The sequence below is a fragment of the Haliotis cracherodii genome, unplaced genomic scaffold (genome assembly GCF_022045235.1).
Source record: "Haliotis cracherodii isolate W230 unplaced genomic scaffold, xgHalCrac1.p SCAF_7, whole genome shotgun sequence".
Lineage (NCBI taxonomy): Eukaryota > Metazoa > Mollusca > Gastropoda > Lepetellida > Haliotidae > Haliotis > Haliotis cracherodii.
The window spans coordinates 45,087,745-45,109,302 of NW_027266330.1; the positions used below are offsets into that span (position 1 = coordinate 45,087,745).

The window sequence follows — 21,558 nt, forward strand, 5'->3', positions numbered from 1 at the left end:
TAATGCGTCTCAAAATCAACACGACTGCTGACCCCTAGCCAAAAATGCGACTCAATATCAATGCGTCTCCCCCCCCACCCCATCCCCAGTGGAATGATACATATCCTTACCTTAATCCAACCTATCCTTAATCCATTCAAACAGCAAATACAAATACACCGCTTATTAAGGCTGAGTAGAGCACTTCCGTAAAAAAAATTTAACCTTGATTTCCTAAAAACAACAAACAGTTAATATGTTTACTCTGTTGACTGGCATTAAGGAAGTTCAAAGGCAATATAATAATTGAACCAACAACAGTTCACTGATTGGTATGTGGAGAAGGTGTCAACAAGCTTGACACGAGTGGGTAGAACTCTTGACCCCAGCAGTGAAAACTCACCGGATGCCCATTGTGTAATTCCTATTCTTTGAATGACATTGTTATATACTTGTTACAACTGCTGCTCAATAAACTGTTTTTGTGTTTAATCAAGTTGGTATTTCCGCTATCCAAAGTGTGCAGTGTGCCTGTCTTATTGTTGATAGTCATTTAGAGACATATATGCGAAGTTAATTAATGCGAGCAAGACCACTAGCATTTTTTGCGTTTAATTCATGCTCGCGTTAATTTCAAGCTTTACAGTATGTATCCATTCTCTGCCAACTAAGGTTCGTTTCAAGGCATCAATAGTGCTAATCTGATCATGATTGCTGTAACTAACAGTGAGTCCATGTGAGCTGACGATCATTTCATCGAAACTAATGTAAAACATATTGAATGAAATTTTGAATAAAATTAATAATTGATTACATGCATAAGTCTAGAAAACCAGTGACCACTATTTATGACAAGATAATGTAATAAAAGGTCTAACTTGCGTACTTCAGTAGGATTTGTTGACATGGTATGTCCGGTGTTATGTGCTCATAGTAATGTCTTTGCGTTTGGGCAAAACATCACAACTCGTTGTTGTTGTTGTGTATTTTGCATATCTCCCTCCACACAGCTGTAAGTTTTTCAAAGACGTGTGCTCTTTACTCAAGAAAATATGTTATAATATGTTTTAGTCCTTGTGGGACTATTTTACTGGCAGAACCATAATGAAAATAAATGTTTTTATGTTTATTTATTGCTTTGACCGGAGGGTTACCTGTAGGGGCGGCAGGCCTATGAAACAAAAAAATAAAAAAGTCGTAGCCTAATTCATCATGTTAAAACAGACATCACTACATATTGAAAAACAAGGTCAAGTTTAATTACTGGATGGATGGATATTTAAAAAAACATAACAATCTGACACAATCTGAACAACTGATTCTGATTTGGTGTAGTAGAACCTAGAATCTTCTGCGATCACCCTGCAACCAGCAAATGCTGCCATGATGAGTTATCTCCCTTCACATGGCTGAATTGTCATTAGAAGCCTGGCATGGTGGACGTTCATTGGAGAGCTCATACAAAGTGAAAGTCAGTTCTTAGAATTTGTTATGTCACTATTTTTAACCTCGAAGGATGAAGCGTTAAATCTACACACAATTCTATTTAAAGTGGTCCATGTGACTTCATGTTTTCACTGACAACTGAGTACTGAGAGGTGGCATCTCACATGGACCATACAATACCTGGACCGTGTTCTGTTGGGCTGCAACTGAGAGGTATCTTACATGGACCATACAATACCTGGACCGTGTTCTGTTGGGCTGCAACTGAGAGGTATCTTACATGGACCATACAATACCTGGACCATGTTCTGTTGAGCTGCTACTGAGAGGTATCTTACATGGGCCATAAAATACCTGGATCATGTTCTCTTGAGCTGCAACTGAGAGGTATCTTACATGGACCATACAATACCTGGATCATGTTCTGTTGAGCTGCAACTGAGAGGTATCTTACATGGACCATACAATACCTGGACCATGTTCTGTTGAGCTGCTACTGAGAGGTATCTTACATGGACCATACAATACCTGGATCATGTTCTGTTGAGCTGCAACTGAGAGGTATCTTACATGGACCATACAATACCTGGATCATGTTCTGTTGAGCTGCAACTGAGAGGTATCTTACATGGACCATACAATACCTGGACCGTGTTCTGTTGAGCTGCTACTGAGAGGTATCTTACATGGACCATACAATACCTGGATCATGTTCTCTTGAGCTGCAACTGAAAGGTATCTTACATGGACCATACAATACCTGGATCATGTTCTCTTGAGCTGCAACTGAGAGGTATCTTACATGGACCATACAATACCTGGACCATGTTCTGTTAAGCTGCTACTGAGAGGTATCTTACATGGACCATACAATACCTGGACTGTGTTCTGTTGAGCTGCAACTGAGAGGTATCTTACATGGACCATACAATACCTGGACCGTGTTCTGTTGAGCTGCAACTGAGAGGTATCTTACATGGACCATACAATACCTGGACCGTGTTCTGTTGAGCTGCTACTGAGAGGTATCTTACATGGACCATACAATACCTGGACCGTGTTCTGTTGAGCTGCTACTGAGAGGTATCTTACATGGACCATACAATACCTGGACCGTGTTCTGTTGGGCTGCAACTGAGAGGTATCTTACATGGACCATACAATACCTGGACCATGTTCTGTTGAGCTGCTACTGAGAGGTATCTTACATGGACCATAAAATACCTGGATCATGTTCTCTTGAGCTGCAACTGAGAGGTATCTTACATGGACCATACAATACCTGGATCATGTTCTGTTGAGCTGCAACTGAGAGGTATCTTACATGGACCATACAATACCTGGACCATGTTCTGTTGAGCTGCTACTGAGAGGTATCTTACATGGACCATACAATACCTGGATCATGTTCTCTTGAGCTGCAACTGAGAGGTATCTTACATGGACCATACAATACCTGGACTGTGTTCTGTTGAGCTGCAACTGAGAGGTATCTTACATGGACCATACAATACCTGGACCGTGTTCTGTTGAGCTGCAACTGAGAGGTATCTTACATGGACCATACAATACCTGGACCGAGTTCTGTTGAGCTGCTACTGAGAGGTATCTTACATGGACCATACAATATCTGGATCATGTTCTTTTGAGCTGCAACTGAGAGGTATCTTACATGGACCATACAATACCTGGACCGTGTTTTGTTGAGCTGCAACTGAGAGGTATCTTACATGGACCATACAATACCTGGACCGTGTTTTGTTGAGCTGCTACTGAGAGGTATCTTACATGGACCATACAATACCTGGACCGTGTTCTGTTGAGCTGCAACTGAGAGGTATCTTACATGGACCATACAATACCTGGACCGTGCTCTGTTGAGCTGCAACTGAGAGGTATCTTACATGGACCATACAATACCTGGACCATGTTCTGTTGAGCTGCTACTGAGAGGTATCTTACATGGACCATACAATATCTGGATCATGTTCTTTTGAGCTGCAACTGAGAGGTATCTTACATGGACCATACAATACCTGGACCGTGTTTTGTTGAGCTGCTACTGAGAGGTATCTTACATGGACCATACAATACCTGGACCGTGTTCTGTTGAGCTGCAACTGAGAGGTATCTTACATGGACCATACAATACCTGGACCGTGCTCTGTTGAGCTGCAACTGAGAGGTATCTTACATGGACCATACAATACCTGGACCATGTTCTGTTAAGCTGCTACTGAGAGGTATCTTACATGGACCATACAATACCTGGACCATGTTCTGTTAAGCTGCTACTGAGAGGTATCTTACATGGACCATACAATACCTGGACCGTGTTCTGTTGAGCTGCTACTGAGAAGTTCAGACAGGGATGTTAAGGCTGAGGTTCTGATTTGGTTAAGATGTTGTTTAAATTTTAACATTACATTTGAAATTGATTTCATTACTAAAGGCAGGGTGGAAAAGGTTTCATGAGAACTGTTTAAAGTGCATCACTTTGTCCTGCTACAAAAGGCCTCACTTTATTTAAATGTGATTATGTATTGATCCAGGTCATGTGGAATGACTCATGGCACAGCCATGTCTGATGGTGCACAAAGAGCAAATTTGCTAAACAAAACTATGCATCATCACTAAGAAACCACTGGAGATGAGTGCAGATGTACTGAAGCACTTCTGGAGGTTTCAAAGGAACAATAGCGTCAAATGATACTGACAAGATTCCCACTGAGGTGATCTGCTTCACATGTGTTCTGGTGTGAAGAGGGAGAGACCACCACAAGCTTGTTTGGGTATGCGTCATTTGTTTTTAGCAGGCATAATCCTGAAATGTTACTTGAATGTACTGAGGAATTGTCAAAAATATGTTGTTACTAAATAGTGAAGGAACATGTGATGTCACCTGGAACTGAAAATGTGTAGTATCAGGGACAGAGGGTGGTGCTGGTGTGTAGTATTAGGGACAGAGGGTGGTGCTGGTGTGTAGTATCAGGGACAGAGGGTGGTGCTGTTGTGTAGTATCAGGGACAGAGGGTGGTGCTGGTGTGTAGTATCAGGGACAGAGGGTGGTGCTGGTGTGTTGTATCAGGGACAGAGGGTGGTGCTGGTGTGTTGTATCAGGGACAGAGGGTGGTGCTGGTGTGTTGTATCAGGGACAGAGGGTGGTGCTGGTGTGTAGTATCAGTGACAGAGGGTGGTGCTGGTGTGTAGTATCAGGGACAGAGGGTGGTGCTGGTGTGTTGTATCAGGGACAGAGGGTGGTGCTGGTGTGTAGTCCCAGGGAAAGAGGGTGGTGCTGGTGTGTAGTCCCAGGGACAGAGGGTGGTGCTGGTGTGTAGTATCAGGGACAGAGGGTGGTGCTGGTGTGTAGTATCAGGGACAGAGGGTGGTGCTGGTGTGTAGTCCCAGGGACAGAGGGTGGTGCTGATGTGTAGTATCAGGGACAGAGGGTGGTGCTGGTGTGTAGTATCAGGGACAGAGGGTGGTGCTGGTGTGTAGTATCAGGGACAGAGGGTGGTGCTGGTGTGTAGTCCCAGGGACAGAGGGTGGTGCTGGTGTGTTGTATCAGTGACAGAGGGTGGTGCTGGTGTGTTGTATCAGTGACAGAGGGTGGTGCTGGTGTGTAGTATCAGGGACAGAGGGTGGTGCTGGTGTGTAGTATCAGGGACAGAGGGTGGTGCTGGTGTGTTGTATCAGTGACAGAGGGTGGTGCTGGTGTGTTGTATCAGTGACAGAGGGTGGTGCTGGTGTGTTGTATCAGTGACAGAGGGTGGTGCTGGTGTGTTGTATCAGTGACAGAGGGTGGTGCTGGTGTGTCGTATCAGGGACAGAGGGTGGTGCTGGTGTGTTGTATCAGTGACAGAGGGTGGTGCTGGTGTGTTGTTTCAGTGACAGAGGGTGGTGCTGGTGTGTAGTATCAGGGACAGAGGGTGGTGCTGGTGTGTAGTATCAGGGACAGAGGGTTGGGTTTGTGTGTGTGCTGTTGTGTAGGATCAGGGACAGAGGGGTTGCTGACTTTGTCAAAACTAGATCACATTTCAAAATAGCAATCACGAATCTGTGACTACAAAGATTGCTGTTTGGTCACTAGGTTCAAGATTCACAAATATCCTTAGGCCTTGATCATATCTTCTCGGGGAAACTGACACAGATATTGTTTTAGCGCACAATGACGAAAAGTGGCCCATTCAAAATCTATAAACTTTTGACCCACTGTAGATAAAACTTGGAAGTGAATCTACTATACTAAATGTACTGGCTCTGCTTCATGCAATTGTCCCAAAATTACTATACTAAATGTTCTGGCTCTGCTTCATGCAATGGTCCCAAGATTACTTATCTAAATGTACTGGCTCTGTTTCATGCAATTGTCCCGAAATTACTATACTAAATGTACTGGCTCTGCTTCATGCAATGGTCCCAAGATTACTCTACTAAATGTACTGGCTCTGCTTCATGCAATGGTCCCAAGATTACTCTACTAAATGTACTAGCTCTGCTTCATGCAATTGTCCCGAAATTACTATACTAAATGTACTGGCTCTGCTTCATGCAATTGTCCCGAAATTACTATACTAAATGTACTGGCTCTGTTTCATGCAATTGTCCCGAAATTACTAAACTAGATGTACTGGCTCTGCTTCATGCAATGGTCCCGAAATTACTAAACTAAATGTACTGGCTCAAGTTTCATGCAATGGTTCCGAGATTACTTAACAAAATGTACTGGCTCTGCTTCATGCACTGAAATGAAGTCACAACATAACAAAGTAACTCACTTTTTGTGTTCGTGATTTTGTGCCTGCTTATGTTATGATTGTTTGAAAAGAGCATGGATGGAGAACATGTCCCAATGTTGATGTGGTGAGCAGCGGGTGGTGGTGTGACAGACAACCATGTTGATGTGGTGAGCAGTGGGTGGAGGTGTGACAGACAACCATGTTGATGTGGTGAGCAGCGGGTGGTGGTGTGACAGACAACCATGTTGATGTGGTGAGCAGCGGGTGGAGGTGTGACAGACAACCATGTTGATGTGGTGAGCAGCGGGTGGTGGTGTGACAGACAACCATGTTGATGTGGGGAGCAGCGGGTGGTGGTGTGACAGACAACCATGTTGATGTGGTGAGCAGCGGGTGGAGGTGTGACAGACAACCATGTTGATGTGGTGAGCAGCGGGTGGAGGTGTGACAGACAACCATGTTGATGTGGTGAGCAGCGGGTGGTGGTGTGACAGACAACCATGTTGATGTGGTGAGCAGCGGGTGGAGGTGTGACAGACAACCATGTTGATGTGGTGAGCAGCGGGTGGAGGTGTGACAGGCAACCATGTTGATGTGGTGAGCAGCGGGTGGTGGTGTGACAGACAACCATGTTGATGTGGTGAGCAGCGGGTGGAGGTGTGACAGACAACCATGTTGATGTGGTGAGCAGCGGGTGGTGGTGTGACAGACAACCATGTTGATGTGGTGAGCAGCAGGTGGAGGTGTGACAGACAACCATGTTGATGTGGTGAGCAGCGGGTGGAGGTGTGACAGACAACCATGTTGATGTGGTGAGCAGCGGGTGGAGGTGTGACAGACAACCATGTTGATGTGGTGAGCAGTGGGTGGAGGTGTGACAGACAACCATGTTGATGTGGTGAGCAGCGGGTGGTGGTGTGACAGACAACCATGTTACACTTAAAATTAAGTATTTGGGGTCCCCTGGACCCCCACATTTGTAAGTCAAGGTAAAATCTTGAACTACTGAAGTTTGAATTATTGCCTTTATTGTCCCCCACCACGAAGTAGAAGGGGAATAGGAATGGGTTCTGTCCGTCTGTCCGTCTGTCAATCTGTCCATCCATTCGTCATGTTTCATTTCCGGAGCAGAAAATGAGACATATCTTAACCAAACTTGGCACATAGATAGTTCTAGTGGTGAACTGGTTCATTTTGATAGTTTGGATTTTTGGAAAATTTCTTTTTTTCGATCGGAAAACGTGACAATTACAATAGGAAGTAAATTTAAAGCCCAGCCTGGTCAAGTGTATTCAATGCTCAGTAGAGCCAAATCAAGGAAACGCCTAAAACTTGTAGGAACACAAAATTAAAGTAAACGAAAAAGCATTGGATGAGATGACAAGAATGCGGAATGAAAGACTGTGTCCACTTGGACACACCCTGTAGAGAACAGTCATGGCGATGGTGGCTCAAGGTGGCTCACTTGAATGTTCGATCACTCAATGCTTATTTCGAAGATGTGAAGAATGATAAGTTTGTGGGTGTGGTTCACATCAATGATTACATCGAAAAAGACAAGGATATCAAGTATATACAGGAGACACTACATGATATTGCTGTTTCAAGGATATAATGTCATCTCGCAGTATTGATTACATTTCCTTTCTTGTTGGCAAGTTCAGGATTGCTTGTGCGTATGTTCCTCCCAAAATGTCATGGACATGGTTGTCACATTCACTTACTGATTTCATGCAGAAACTTCAGGATCTCTCCAAGCAGCCTAAATGCGAACACGTCCTAGTTTCTGGGGATTTCAACTGTGAAACTTGGAAGATTTCTTTAATGTGCAGAAAATGACTCAACTCATTCACACTCCAACTCACTGTCTTAGAGCTACACTGGACTTGTTGTTTACTGATCATGCCAGTGCTGTAGCATTCGAGCCACCAGTCTACTGCTCAGGTCATCAGATGATTGGTGCTGTACTTCTCAGTACACCTCATGATAACCCCTGCTCTCAATGATCTCTAAGTAAAGTAAGAACTCCCTTATTTCTCTGATTATTACATAGTTCACAGGAGCTAATGCCTTGCACACAATGGACATGTCATATTGGCGGGGGATGTGAGTATTTCCTGCTTGTTTTTCTGGAGTTTACCTCCCCTTCTCCATGTATATTGGCTACTATATGAACAAACTTAACTTAATGTGCCCCATGGCAAGGATAGTATTGCTGTTTACTTATTTGTACTCTCAAATGTATGTGTCAATTTAATGGAATGGGTATGCTTAGTGGGCACAAGGCTATACTACCTAGATTTCTGTTTGACATTCGAGGGAAGGCTGTTGATGTTTTTGACTCACTAACTGCCTTTCTTTGTTACAGCTGGAGAAACTGAAGACTGAGGAAACCCTTCTGGAAGAACTCAAGAGCCTGTCTGTCAGATGACCTTCTGTCTAGGTCAAGGTTAGGAACATTGTGGCATTGCTCAGAGAACTAAGATGATAAACAAGAGGACACTTTCTGGAAGGCCAATTGCTTGTTGCAGTCTGTTGCCTTTTTCTTATATCTATGTATGTTGCAGTGTTTGTTTACTCAGAGATTGTGTAGGAACTGCTCTGATATTCAGCTGAAAGACCAAGAAATAAATTAAGTTGTCTCTTTATATCTCTTTGTATCTCACATAGGAGTTTTATTTTGTTTGAACTATAAGAATTGAGATAAATACAATTCAGTTGCTAGCATGAGGTATTTATTGGATCATCACAAGCATTCTCCAGATGACTGTCTCAGCAGTATGGGTCTGAGTGGTCTAAAATTATTTTTTCTAACACTTTCTCTCACGAGAACAAACCACATTTTTCACCAGCTGAAAGCTAAGAAATGCTCAAATAAGGCTATGAAACCAGAACATGGTAATAATCAAATAAAGACAGACAGTTTTGATTGGTCTTTCCAATGATTTCATCTAATCACTGACAGTTTCATCATATCTAAGAAGTTAATCACTTACACTATAACAGATCAGTATGGTAATAGTACCCTTGATGTTTAGATTACCAGCTGCATGAGTGAGTATGTATATTAACAACTTATACATGGGATACAAATTGTGTTAGCCAGATCAGAAGTTCAGTTCAAGTCCAGACAAGTGTCATGAGCCAAAACAGACATATTGACCATTTCATAACCCAGTTGGCATTTGGCTGTTGTCTAGTGGCTATCAAGATTCCTTGAGTCCATTGTGTGAAATATAGAGTCTCGATTGGTCGGATGTTGTAGAGCTACTTGCTTTTGAGTAATTTGAGGTTTTCTGTTGCAGCATCACAGAGGTATGCCAAGAAATGAATATGAGACCATCATATTTTATGGAAAATCAGAAGTAGGAATAAGAACTCAGTTTTTTATGTAGTTATTGTTTGCTGTTTATGGCCAGACCTATTTTGCCCTTGTAAACAAAAAAATAAAACCAAAAAATCTTGTTTGAGTGAAAATGTGTTCAACAACTTTTGCTTTGTGTTTTTGTTAATCTCTTATTTGAAGACTACATGTAGGAGTGTAAGCTGACCAGATATTATTGTTTGTTTTCTCCTGCCTCTCGGTTTTTTTATCCAGAAAATCGGTGAAGCAAGGCAGTCAGTTTGTTTAGCCCAAATCATTATTTACATTTGTATTCTCTTGCAGATGAAAAGGGGATGAAAACAATACAGCTGGCAGGTTATATTGCCAAGTTTCTCAGAGAATAGTTTGTTAGTGTGAAGGATTTATCTAAGCTGATTATGGGAGGAATAGCAGACAGACTGTATCTGCAGACATTTCTGTTTTGTATTTATTTGTCATGCTCTGTACCATAATGTACATAAACCAGTTGAGATAAACAGTGGGGTTTGTTGCTTGTGAATATACTCAACATAAAAAAAAGTTCCAAATTGTATGATATATTCTAACTGTAGCAATTCCATGTTGTCTGACATGATCGGAAAATGGTGAAGTGATCCAAAATGAACACAGGGGCCAAAGGGAGCATTATCAGACACAATTCAACAATGTCTCCTCGCTGCTCAACTCCACTGTATGTGGGACCAAGTTTGAAACCGACAATGATGTTTTCAGTTGGCCCGGCAACATCAGCATTGGCAATGTGCTCAGTGCTGTCAAGTTGTCTTTTTGAAGAAGTCTTGCTACCATCTTTATCATGCTGACAGTCATGACATGTTAGGCGTTGCCGTTATGACCGTTACGCTGATTGCTGTGTCATTCAGGCTAACGGATGGATTGTGGAAGTGTGACTGGTTGCAGAGCCACTTCATCCATTCCATCAGGGTGCCACGATAACATGCAGTCAACCGCGTCACCAAGCCTCATCACCTCATCCACACCACCAGGACACGATAACATGCAGTCAGCCAAATCACCCAACCACACCACCTCATACACACCACCTCATCCTACCACCCCATCCACACCACCAGGGCACGATAACATGCAGTCAGCCGCGTCACAAAGCCACACCACCTCATCCACACCACCAGGACACGATAAGATGCATTCAGCCAAGTCACCCAACCACACCACCTCATACACACCACCTCATCCGTACCACCCCATCCACACCACCAGAACACGATAACATGCAGTCAGCCGCGTCACTAAGCCACACCACCTCATCCACACCACCTCATCCACACCACCAGGACACGATAAGATGCAGTCAGCCAAATCACCCAACCACACCACCTCATCCACACCACCTCATCCGCACCACCCCATCCACACCACCAGGGCACGATAACATGCAGTCAGCCGCGTCACCAAGCCACACCACCTCATCCACACCACCAGGACACGATAAGATGCATTCAGCCAAGTCACCCAACCACACCACCTCATACACACCACCTCATCCGTACCACACCATCCACACCACCAGGGCACGATAACATGCAGTCAGCCAAGTCACCAAGCCACACCACCTCATCCACACCACCAGAACACGATAACATGCAGTCAGCCAAGTCACCAAACAACAACACCTCATCCACACCACCAGGACACGATAAGATGCAGTCAGCCAAGTCACCCAACCACACCACCTCATCAATACCACCAGGGCAAGATAAGATGCAGTCAGCAAAGTCACCAAACCACACCACCTCATCCGTACCACCCCATCCACACCACCAGGGCACGATAACATGCAGTCAGCCGCGTCACCAAGCCACACCACCAGGGCACGATAACATGCAGTCAGCCAAGTCACCAAGCCACACCACCTCATCCACACCATCAGGGCATGATTAGATGCAGTCAGCCAAGTCACCAAGCCACACCACCTCATCCGTACCACCAGGGCACGATAAGATGCAGTCAGCCAAGTCACCAAGCCACACCACCTCATCCACACCACCAGGGCACGATAACATGCAGTCAGCCAAGTCACCAAACAACAACACCTCATCCACACCACCAGGGCACGATAAGATGCAGTCAGCCAAGTCACCCAACCACACCACCTCATCAATACCACCAGGGCAAGATAACATGCAGTCAGCCAAGTCACCAAGCCACACCACCTCATCCACACCACCAGGGCACGATAAGATGCAGTCAGCCAAGTCACCAAGCCACACCACCTCATCCACACTACCAGGGCACGATAACATGCAGTCAGCCAAGTCACCAAGCCACACCACCTCATCCGTACCACCCCATACACACTACCAGGGCACGATAAGATGCAGTCAGCCACACCACCAGGGCACGATAAGATGCAGTCAGCCAAGTCACCAAGCCACACCACCTCATCCACACCATCAGGGCACAATGACATGCAGTCAGCCAAGTCACCAAACAACAACACCTCATCCACACCACCAGGGCACGATAACATGCAGTCAGCCAAGTCACCAAGCCAGACCACCTTATCCGTCCCACCAGGGCACGATAACATGCAGTCAGTCAAGTCACCAAGCCACACCACCTCATCCGTACCACTAGGGCACGATAAGAAGCAGACAGTCAAGTCACATGGGACGGAGCTGTGTTGGGGATAGTGAGACAACTGGTAAGTCTGGACGGAGCTGTGTTGGGGATAGTGAGACAACTGGTAAGTCTGGACGGAGCTGTGTTGGGGATAGTGAGACAACTGGTAAGCCTGGACGGAGCTGTGCACGGGAATAGTGAGACAACTGGTAAGCCTTGACGGAGCTGTGCACGGGGATAGTGAGACAGCTGGTAAGCCTGGACGGAGCTGTGTTGGGGATAGTGAGACAACTGGTTAGCCTGGACGGACTTTGTAGTGTAACAACTGGCTAGTCACAGCTCTGTCCATATTCATGATATATGACTGGCGTTGATATTTATGATATATGACTGACGTTGATATTCATGATATATGACTAGCGTTTATATTCATGATATATGACTAGCGTTTATATACATGATACTTATGACTAACACAAAAATATACGTACCGAGAAAGAGGCGGAGTTTGAGCATTTTGTATGAAATGCAGGGTGAAATAGTTAAATATGTCTAAATATAAAAAAAACAAAAACATGTTAATTGAAATGACAAGATATACGCTTTCTGCTGCTCACAAAGGCACAGTATTGCAAATGCTTGAATTAGCCATACAAAAAGAGCCTATTGATAATGTCTAATTTCACCTCGGTGGTCGTCCCTTTATAAAATAAATTGAAGCAAAAGAAACTATACCTCTCAGTTGATTTTATCATATGTTTGATTTTCAATTGAAAATAACTACGTCTTTTTTTCTAAAAACATTTGGTTTGAAACTTTTAAAAATAACAGAACAATTCGCATAATACACAACTGCTGATGGGTCTCTTAGTCATCCTATCTTGGAAAATGAACAAAATTACAACATATCAAACATGGTAGGTGTCACGCGGTTGCAAATTCATTTCATACCCCAGTCTTCATTGAAACAATATGTTATATAAATTACATTATTATAAAAATTGGCATAGTTTCTTTTGCCCCTCAGGCTATATTTGTTTCGTTGGAATATATGGAAACATTATTGCTGGTATAACTTCCTAGAAGATTCCCATCATTATGATGTCACGTGGCTCCACGTTCACCAAGCACCCCGAGCCTCACAAACACACCCTGGTATCATTCCCCTGTGTCCTAACATCATCGAGCTTCACAATGTCCTTCAACCATGATGTCATTTGAAATTTCAAACACACAAAGGTAGGATTATGTTAGGCATGATTAATCTCGTGTTATAACTAGTCCTTCCACTGTAATGTATCAATATGTACTTTTATGTACACCACGTTATGTTTGCCGATCTGATGTGTGCGGTACAGGCAAAGCCGACAGACACAGGTTGGTGCGCCATCGGCATCTGATGTCGGGATACTACGCTTTGTGGAGTACAGGCAAAGCCGATGGACACACGTTGGTGCGCCAGCGGAATCTGATGTTGTGTGAAGGCCATGCAAAGCCTTTAGGAGTACATACAGTAGCCCTGGATACAGTCAAATACTGTACACCTGACTACAGTCACATACAGTACACCTGACTACAGTCGCATACAGTAGTCCTGACTACAGTCACATACAGTACACCTGACTACAGTCACATACAGTACACCTGACTACAGTTACATACAGTACACCTGACTACAGTCACATACAGCACACCTGACTACAGTCACATACAGTACACCTGACTACAGTTACATACAGTACACCTGACTACAGTCACATACAGTACACCTGAACACTGTCACATATAGTACACCTGATTGATGCCACATATAGTACACCTGACTACTGTCACATATAGTACACCTGACTGATGTCACATACAGTACACCTGACTGATGCCACATACAGTACACCTGACTACTGTCACATATAGTACACCTGACTACTGTCACATATAGTACACCTGACTGATGTCACATACAGTACACCTGACCACTGTCACATATAGTACACCTGACTACTGTCACATATAGTACACCTGACTACTGTCACATATAGTACACCTGACTGATGCCACATACAGTACACCTGACTGATGCCACATACAGTACACCTGACTACAGTCACATATAGTACACCTGACTGATGCCACATACAGTACACCTGACTACAGTCACATACAGTACACCTGACTACAGTCACATATAGTACACCTGACTACTGTCACATACAGTACACCTGACTACAGTCACATATAGTACACCTGACTACTGTCACATACAGTACACCTGACTACTGTCACATATAGTACACCTGACTACAGTCACATACAGTACACCTGACCACTGTCACATACAGTACACCTGACTGATGCCACATACAGTACACCTGACTACTGTCACATATAGTACACCTGACTACTGTCACATACAGTACACCTGACTACTGTCACATATAGTACACCTGACTGATGCCACATATAGTACACCTGACTGATGTCACATACAGTACACCTGACTACTGTCACATATAGTACACCTGACTACAGTCACATACAGTACACCTGACTACAGTCACATACAGTACACCTGACTACTGTCACATATAGTACACCTGACTACTGTCACATACAGTACACCTGACTACAGTCACATATAGTACACCTGACTACAGTCACATATAGTACACCTGACTACTGTCACATACAGTACACCTGACTACAGTCACATATAGTACACCTGACTACAGTCACATACAGTACACCTGACCACTGTCACATACAGTACACCTGACTGATGCCACATACAGTACACCTGACTACTGTCACATATAGTACACCTGACTACTGTCACATACAGTACACCTGACTACTGTCACATATAGTACACCTGACTGATGCCACATATAGTACACCTGACTACTGTCACATATAGTACACCTGACTGATGTCACATACAGTACACCTGACTGATGCCACATACAGTACACCTGACTACTGTCACATATAGTACACCTGACTGATGCCACATACAGTACACCTGACTACAGTCACATACAGTACACCTGACTACTGTCACATACAGTATACTTGACTGATGCCACATACAGTACACCTGACTACTGTCACATACAGTACACCTGACTACTGTCACATACAGTACACCTGACTACAGTTATGTAAAGTTACAGCAGCTTCTAACGGGATCGGGTGGTCAGGCTCGCTGACTTGGTTGATGAATGTCATCGTATCCCGATTGCGTAGATCGATGCTCATGATGTCAATCACTGGATTTTCTGATCCAGACTCGATTATTTATAGACCGCCGTCATAGAGCTGGAATATTGCTGTTTGTTGTGTTTAAAGAAACAAACACACAAATAATACACAGAACATGTGAGTACCGTCTTGTTCAGCACACAACAGTCATGTAGAGAGGCCACTAAGCTGTGTATACCATATATACTGAACAAAAGTTCCTGTGACATTGAATAGGATTTGATGCAAAGTTATGTATTTTACCAAATCTGAAACAATTTCGGTTTGCAACAGATAAAAGACTCCCGTGAGTGTTCAAATGGTTTAATTTGCAATACTGACTTCAGAAAATGCGTGATTTCATAAAAAAAAACATGAACATGCCAAAATGTCATTGATTTACAAATCAATAGCGTGTGTGTCCACCTCTGGTTGCGATGCAAGCAACACATCTTTCATCTCATGGAATGGACCAGGCGTCGCACAAAGTCCTGTGGGGTATCTGTACATATCTGCTGGAGCATGTTTCGAAGTTCCTGGAGTGTCTGTGTAACACGTGGTTGACGCCAAAAGGCGCCGATCCATCTCAACCCACATGTGCTGGATTGGTGAGAGATCAAGGGAGCGAGTCGGCCAAGGGATGACATTCACGTTGTTTTGTTGAAGAGAATCCTGAACAAGTCAAGCAATATGAGGCCGGGGGTTGTCATTTTGAAAGGTAATGCCTGGGCCATGACGACGCAAAAACGGTAGAACAACAGGGCCGATTATCTCGTCGCGATAGCGCTGTCCATTGAGATTTCCCCCTACCACTATCAAACGGGTCCTCTGTCTTGCTGTAATCCCACCCAATACCATCATGTTGCCGACCCCGAACCGATCTTCTTCCATGACACAATGATTGACGTAACGTTCACTTCGACATCGGTACACTCGAATCCGTCCATCGCTGTGGCTGAGGTGAAAACGAGACTCGTCAGTGAATAGAACTTGTCCCCACTGCATGGCCGTTCAGCGTAGACGCTGTCTTCACCCATGTAGACGTGCTTGACGGTGGTTTCCGGTCAAAATGGGACGCCTGGCGGGTCTTCTGGCGACAATCCCTGCACATCTGAGCCGACGACATACAGTTTGTGAAAATATTCGTCGAAGTCCAGGGATGCTTCTTGCAGTCACTGTTGCTGGCTGGAATCGATTTCATAGGTGTGTTGTTCGAATCCAGTTGTCTTGTCGATTATTGGTTGCGCGTGGCCTGCCACTCCGAGGATGGTCTGTGACTGCATTTGTCTGTTGCCAACGTTGCCATAAACACCAAATGGTGCTTCTGTGGACTTTAAATTGTCTTGCAACATCACATTGACTCGATCCTGCTTCAAGCATACCAATGGCTCGCAAACGTTCATTTTCGGACGGGCGTGGTATTTCGTAATGTTGAATAATTGCATAATTTTGTTGTTTTTCTGAGTGGTTGTTGTCAGCACGATGCTAAACAATGCATATGGAATCCCGTTAACGCACATGTTTTTATACCAATTCTTGGGTAGTGGAAGGCATGGGGCTTGCATAAAATACACTAAAATATTGGTGTCACAGGAACTTTTGTTGTTGAGTATATATGTGAAATAAACCTTGTATCGGCAGTAGATGTTAACGTTACTCCGACAATGTTATGCTGTGTGATTTGACGTCACACCGCGCCATCAAGTCATGCCCAATAATGGAGTTAGGTCACAAGACCGGCCATCCTGAAAATAAATATTCGACTACTCCCGCTAATAGTTCCAATAATGAAACTTCTACTCGTACAAATGAGAAATTCGATATGTTCGACCACGAGCTTTTGGAAAGTACTATCCAGAGCTTGTTCTTGGCTAATAAGTAGATAGTTCAGCCATGAACCCTTTCCCGGTAACTTTCACTCTCTATCTCTCTAATCAGTCCACACGGAGTGTCTCGGCAGAAAAACGTACGTTGCTATGTCCTGTCTGGGAACAGTTGTTCCACAGGGTCATACCCGCTACTCCCATATGCAGTCATGGACGTGATTCAGGCACGGTGCTAGGGCACTGGCTCACTGGCTCTGAGCTTGTTTGTGGTGTCATTGTCAAAATGACGACCAGGTGGTTTGCAGTTAACTAATGCTGTAAATAGGCAGATAGAATTGTTCCTGCATTTGACTACTTTTAGAAACATAGGCAGGCATAGCTCATAATTTTGTCTAAATAATCAACCTCCATCTGCTTGAAAAATATAGCTCAGCCTCCTTAACCCATAATCTTTGACAGATATATATGACCATTGGAGTAAATATGTCTGTAACCCTATATATATTTATAATCATTTCAAATCTTCCATTTCAAGAGGCCATATCATGCAAGTCACTGTGTTGTATGCTTGGACAAGGTTATTGACTCTGCATGTCCCACTGTGATATGACTGAAACAGTTGTTGACTGTGATATGACTGAAACGATGTTGACTGTGATATGACTGAAACAGTTGTTGACTGTGATGTGACTGAAACAGTTGTTGACTGTGATATGACTGAAACAGTTGTTGACTGTGATATGACTGAAACAGTTGTTGACTGTGATATGACTGAAAAAGTTGTTGACTGTGATGTGACTGAAACAGTTGTTGACTGTGATATAACTGAAACAGTTGTTGACTGTGATATGACTGAAAAAGTTGTTGACTGTGATGTGACTGAAACAGTTGTTGACTGTGATGTGAAATGACCATTAAGCATCAGTTACCCCGAATCGGAACAAAATATACAACATAAACATATAAATCAATAAAAATAGATTATAGCAATAACCTAAACTGACGAGCAAAAGAAACGTTACCAACCAACTTTGTTTGTTTCTTAAAACAGAACAGGACCAATGTATAAAACGTATCAGAAAGCAGAGCGGTTTCAGTTTAGAAATAATACCACTGAATATGTGACCACTTAGTGATAATTAAACGCCAACAAACCCCCCTCAAATGCAATATTGAATAACGCAAATGTGTGAAACACATAGAAGTAACATCTCATAGGACAAATCTTAAAAAACGTGGATCCACAAAACCCACACAAAAACTTAAGGCCCCCTGGGTTGTTTTGGGAAACTTTACCCTGCAGTTTTAAATAATTGTTTACAAACATTCATCGAAACTCAGATAGGTTTCAGATAAGGATGTTCTACCAGTGATCACAGTTTTGCTTTATAAACTGACGCCCCAAAGAAACTTTACCAATTGAAAATATAAATTTCAGACAAAGTATAATTTGTTTTTCGATGAAGTCTATCTAAAACACATAACCTAAATACAACAATAGTGTATGCAGAAAATGTTAATCGTCTGTTACATGTTTGCGAGATAATACACGAAAAAGTGAAAAACACGTGCACCACGGACGACTGCAAATTTACGTGCGGGTAAGGGAAAAAACCGATTGCAACGGCAAGTCAGACATCCACAGTGATAAAAAAAACACACAAAAGAAATGCCACGAATCACAGTCGAATAACGTGAACGAGCCTTGGGTATGGTACAGATGGGAGCCCCCCACGCCCATATTGCACGAACCTTCGGTTGCTCCCGTGTTGCCGTTACCAACTTGATGCAAAGTTACAGACAGACAGGGCGGACCGCTGACAGGCCAAGAACAGGCATACCCAGGGTGACCACGCCCCATGATGACCGGTACTTGCGTACCTTGCACCTCCGAAATCGCTTCCTGACAGTGACATCATCGGAGACAAATACCTTAGGTCACAGGGTTAGTCGACATACAGTGGCCAGGAGACTCCGGGCTTTTAGACCATACAGAGGACAGCTATTGACAGCGCAACATCGTCGTCTGCGATTGAGATGGGCCCGGACTGTACGACGTTGGCAACGACGTGACTGTCAGAGGGTTGTCTTCACTGACGAAAGTCGATTCAGTATGTTTAGGGCTGATGGAAGACAACGTGTTTACCGCCGAAGGGGTGAACGAACGGCGGCGTGTTGCGTGCAGGGGGTCGTACCATATGGTGGAGGGAGTGTCATGGTGTGGGGAGGGATCTGTGGGCAGGAGAGGACACCGCTGGTCATCGTTGACGGAAACTTGACTGCTCAGCGTTACATGGATAACATTCTTCGTCCAGGTGTCCTACCATTTCTCCAACAGCAGCCACGTGGTGTCATTTATCAGCATGACAACGTTAGAGCCCATACAGCCAGAATTGTCACTAACTTCCTCGCAGCCAACAACGTCAACATCCTGCCATGGCCTGCACGCTCACCCGACATGTCCCCCATAGAACACCTCAGGGACTTGATGGATCGTCGTGTTCGACAACGACCACACTCTCCAGCCAACCGGCAAGAACTGATCTTGGCCCTCCATGAAGAATGGCGTCAAATCCCACGTGACCTCATCAGACGACTGACTTTTTCTGTGCGTCGAAGAGTTTTTGCGTGTATTGAGGCATTTGGTGGTCACACACGCTACTAATGACTTGTTATTGAACGTGGGCGATTGTTTATGTACTCTGCCTATTGTCTATGATTCTGAAAGCTCGAGCTTTGTAGCACACCCAACTTTGGGGGGCTCTGACGTCATTCTCGGTCGTGGTATGATTGTCACTGATTGTTTCAGTGTTGATTAAGTTGATCTATTGATTTTCTCAATACACTTTACTTCATGCATGTATGTTTTGTTGTTTTTGAGCAAGAGTGATTTCAAACTCTGGTAAAGTTTCTTTTGGACCTCAGTTTATTATCTCGGAATTATTAAAAGCTTGGAAAATATTTTTTGTGCGTTTGTGGATTTTTAAAAAGTATTTGGAAACACTTAGGCGATTAGAAGTTTTGAAAAAAAAACCATTACAAAGTAACATATCTGGAAAATGTTTTAAAGTTATTTATAATGCAATGTATGAACCAGAATATGAAATCACGTGTTTCGTGTAATGGTTTAGTGAAAAAAATCACTTTATGTACATCTGGAGTTTGACAAGGAGAAAACATGTCGCCTGTCCTGTTTGCAATATGTTTAAATGACTTCGAGGCGGTACCCGTCCAGGATTCATGTACAGGTGTCCAACTGAAACCAGACGAATTCTATGATTCTGTATTATCACAGTATTTATGTTATTGTATGGTGTTGCTGTTTTGGATAAAAGTTGATTCCTGTGAATACCTTGATGTTAATATAACAAAGCAAACGGTTGATGTCAATTGCGGCTTCTGGGCAGTATGGTAATACCAGTTCTTATCTACGGATGCGAAGTAGGGGGATTTGGCAACATCGCCACTATAGAACGTTTCTCTAGGGGCATAAAGAAAATGAACTCCTACGTGGTACAGGAAGAACTTGTAAGGTTCCTTCAATCAAACTTAGTTAAAATGAAAAATGATATGGTTTTGGGAAAATCTCCGGGAAATCTTCTAAATTATCCTTCCTTTTATACAAGTTATTATTTAATGGCAATCTATTTGGAAAGTTCAAACATAAATGTGTTACATGCATCAAACGAACTTTTGACGAAGTTGGAATTAGTTACAAATGGTTTTCACAAAATTTCAAAACTTTATCCTAAACATTTTAGTCCAGGAAAAAATAAATGACGTTAACCTACAGTGTTGGACAAGTGGAAAAGATACATCTTTACAAGACAAAATATATAGTGGTATCATTAAAATTATTGTCTAAATTTTGAATATTACTTAGACGTACTGCAGCTAAACGTATGGCTAGTCTGACTTGAGGGTATCCCCGACAGAGTTAATAATGGGCCACACTTTGTTATAAGCAGACTGTTGAACAGATTTCACCAGACACAAAACGTTGACGATCGACCACAATCAGGACGCCCAAGGCCCTCATCCGTACACGACCCTCATCGGGACCCTTGCTCTACGGAATAAAGGACACAAGCCCAATCAAATCGCCAACCGTCTACCCGGGACTACTGTGGTTGGAGTCACCTTGCTTCATGCAGCTACACCGAGTGCACGACGGCCACGTTTAATTCCACGTTTGAATGATCGCCACACTGCAACCCGACGCCATAGTGCAGACAACATGAGCACATGGGAATGGGCGCCGATCACGTGTAACGTTCCAGAATCCAGATACACGGGCAAGTGAGCGTAAGGTCGACGTGAGTGACTGTATGGTGGTAATACAGTGGCGGCATGTGCTGGGATCACA

The 21,558-nt window shown here is 43.6% G+C and overlaps 2 protein-coding genes across 4 annotated transcripts in view; both read left to right on the top strand.

The window, feature by feature from the left end:
- LOC139447520 (eukaryotic translation initiation factor 2A-like) overlaps positions 1–10,009 on the top strand; it is a 45,549-nt gene extending 35,540 nt beyond the window's left edge. The window contains exons 18-19 of one of the 3 annotated variants that reach the window (XM_071228926.1): positions 8,533–8,613; positions 9,470–10,009. In XM_071228926.1, the coding sequence (XP_071085027.1) occupies positions 8,533–8,595 (63 nt within the window). In that variant the 3' untranslated portion in view covers positions 8,596–8,613; positions 9,470–10,009. Of the gene's footprint in view, positions 1–8,532 lie in introns of all 3 variants that reach the window. The other 2 variants (XM_071228927.1, XM_071228924.1) reach the window with 2 other exon arrangements.
- A 1,439-nt stretch (positions 10,010–11,448) lies between these two features.
- Positions 11,449–21,558, top strand: part of LOC139448912 (mucin-1-like) — a 31,319-nt gene continuing 21,209 nt past the window's right edge. The window contains exon 1 of the mRNA XM_071230426.1: positions 11,449–11,847. Coding sequence (XP_071086527.1) covers positions 11,449–11,847 — 399 coding nt within the window. The remainder of the gene's footprint in view (positions 11,848–21,558) is intronic.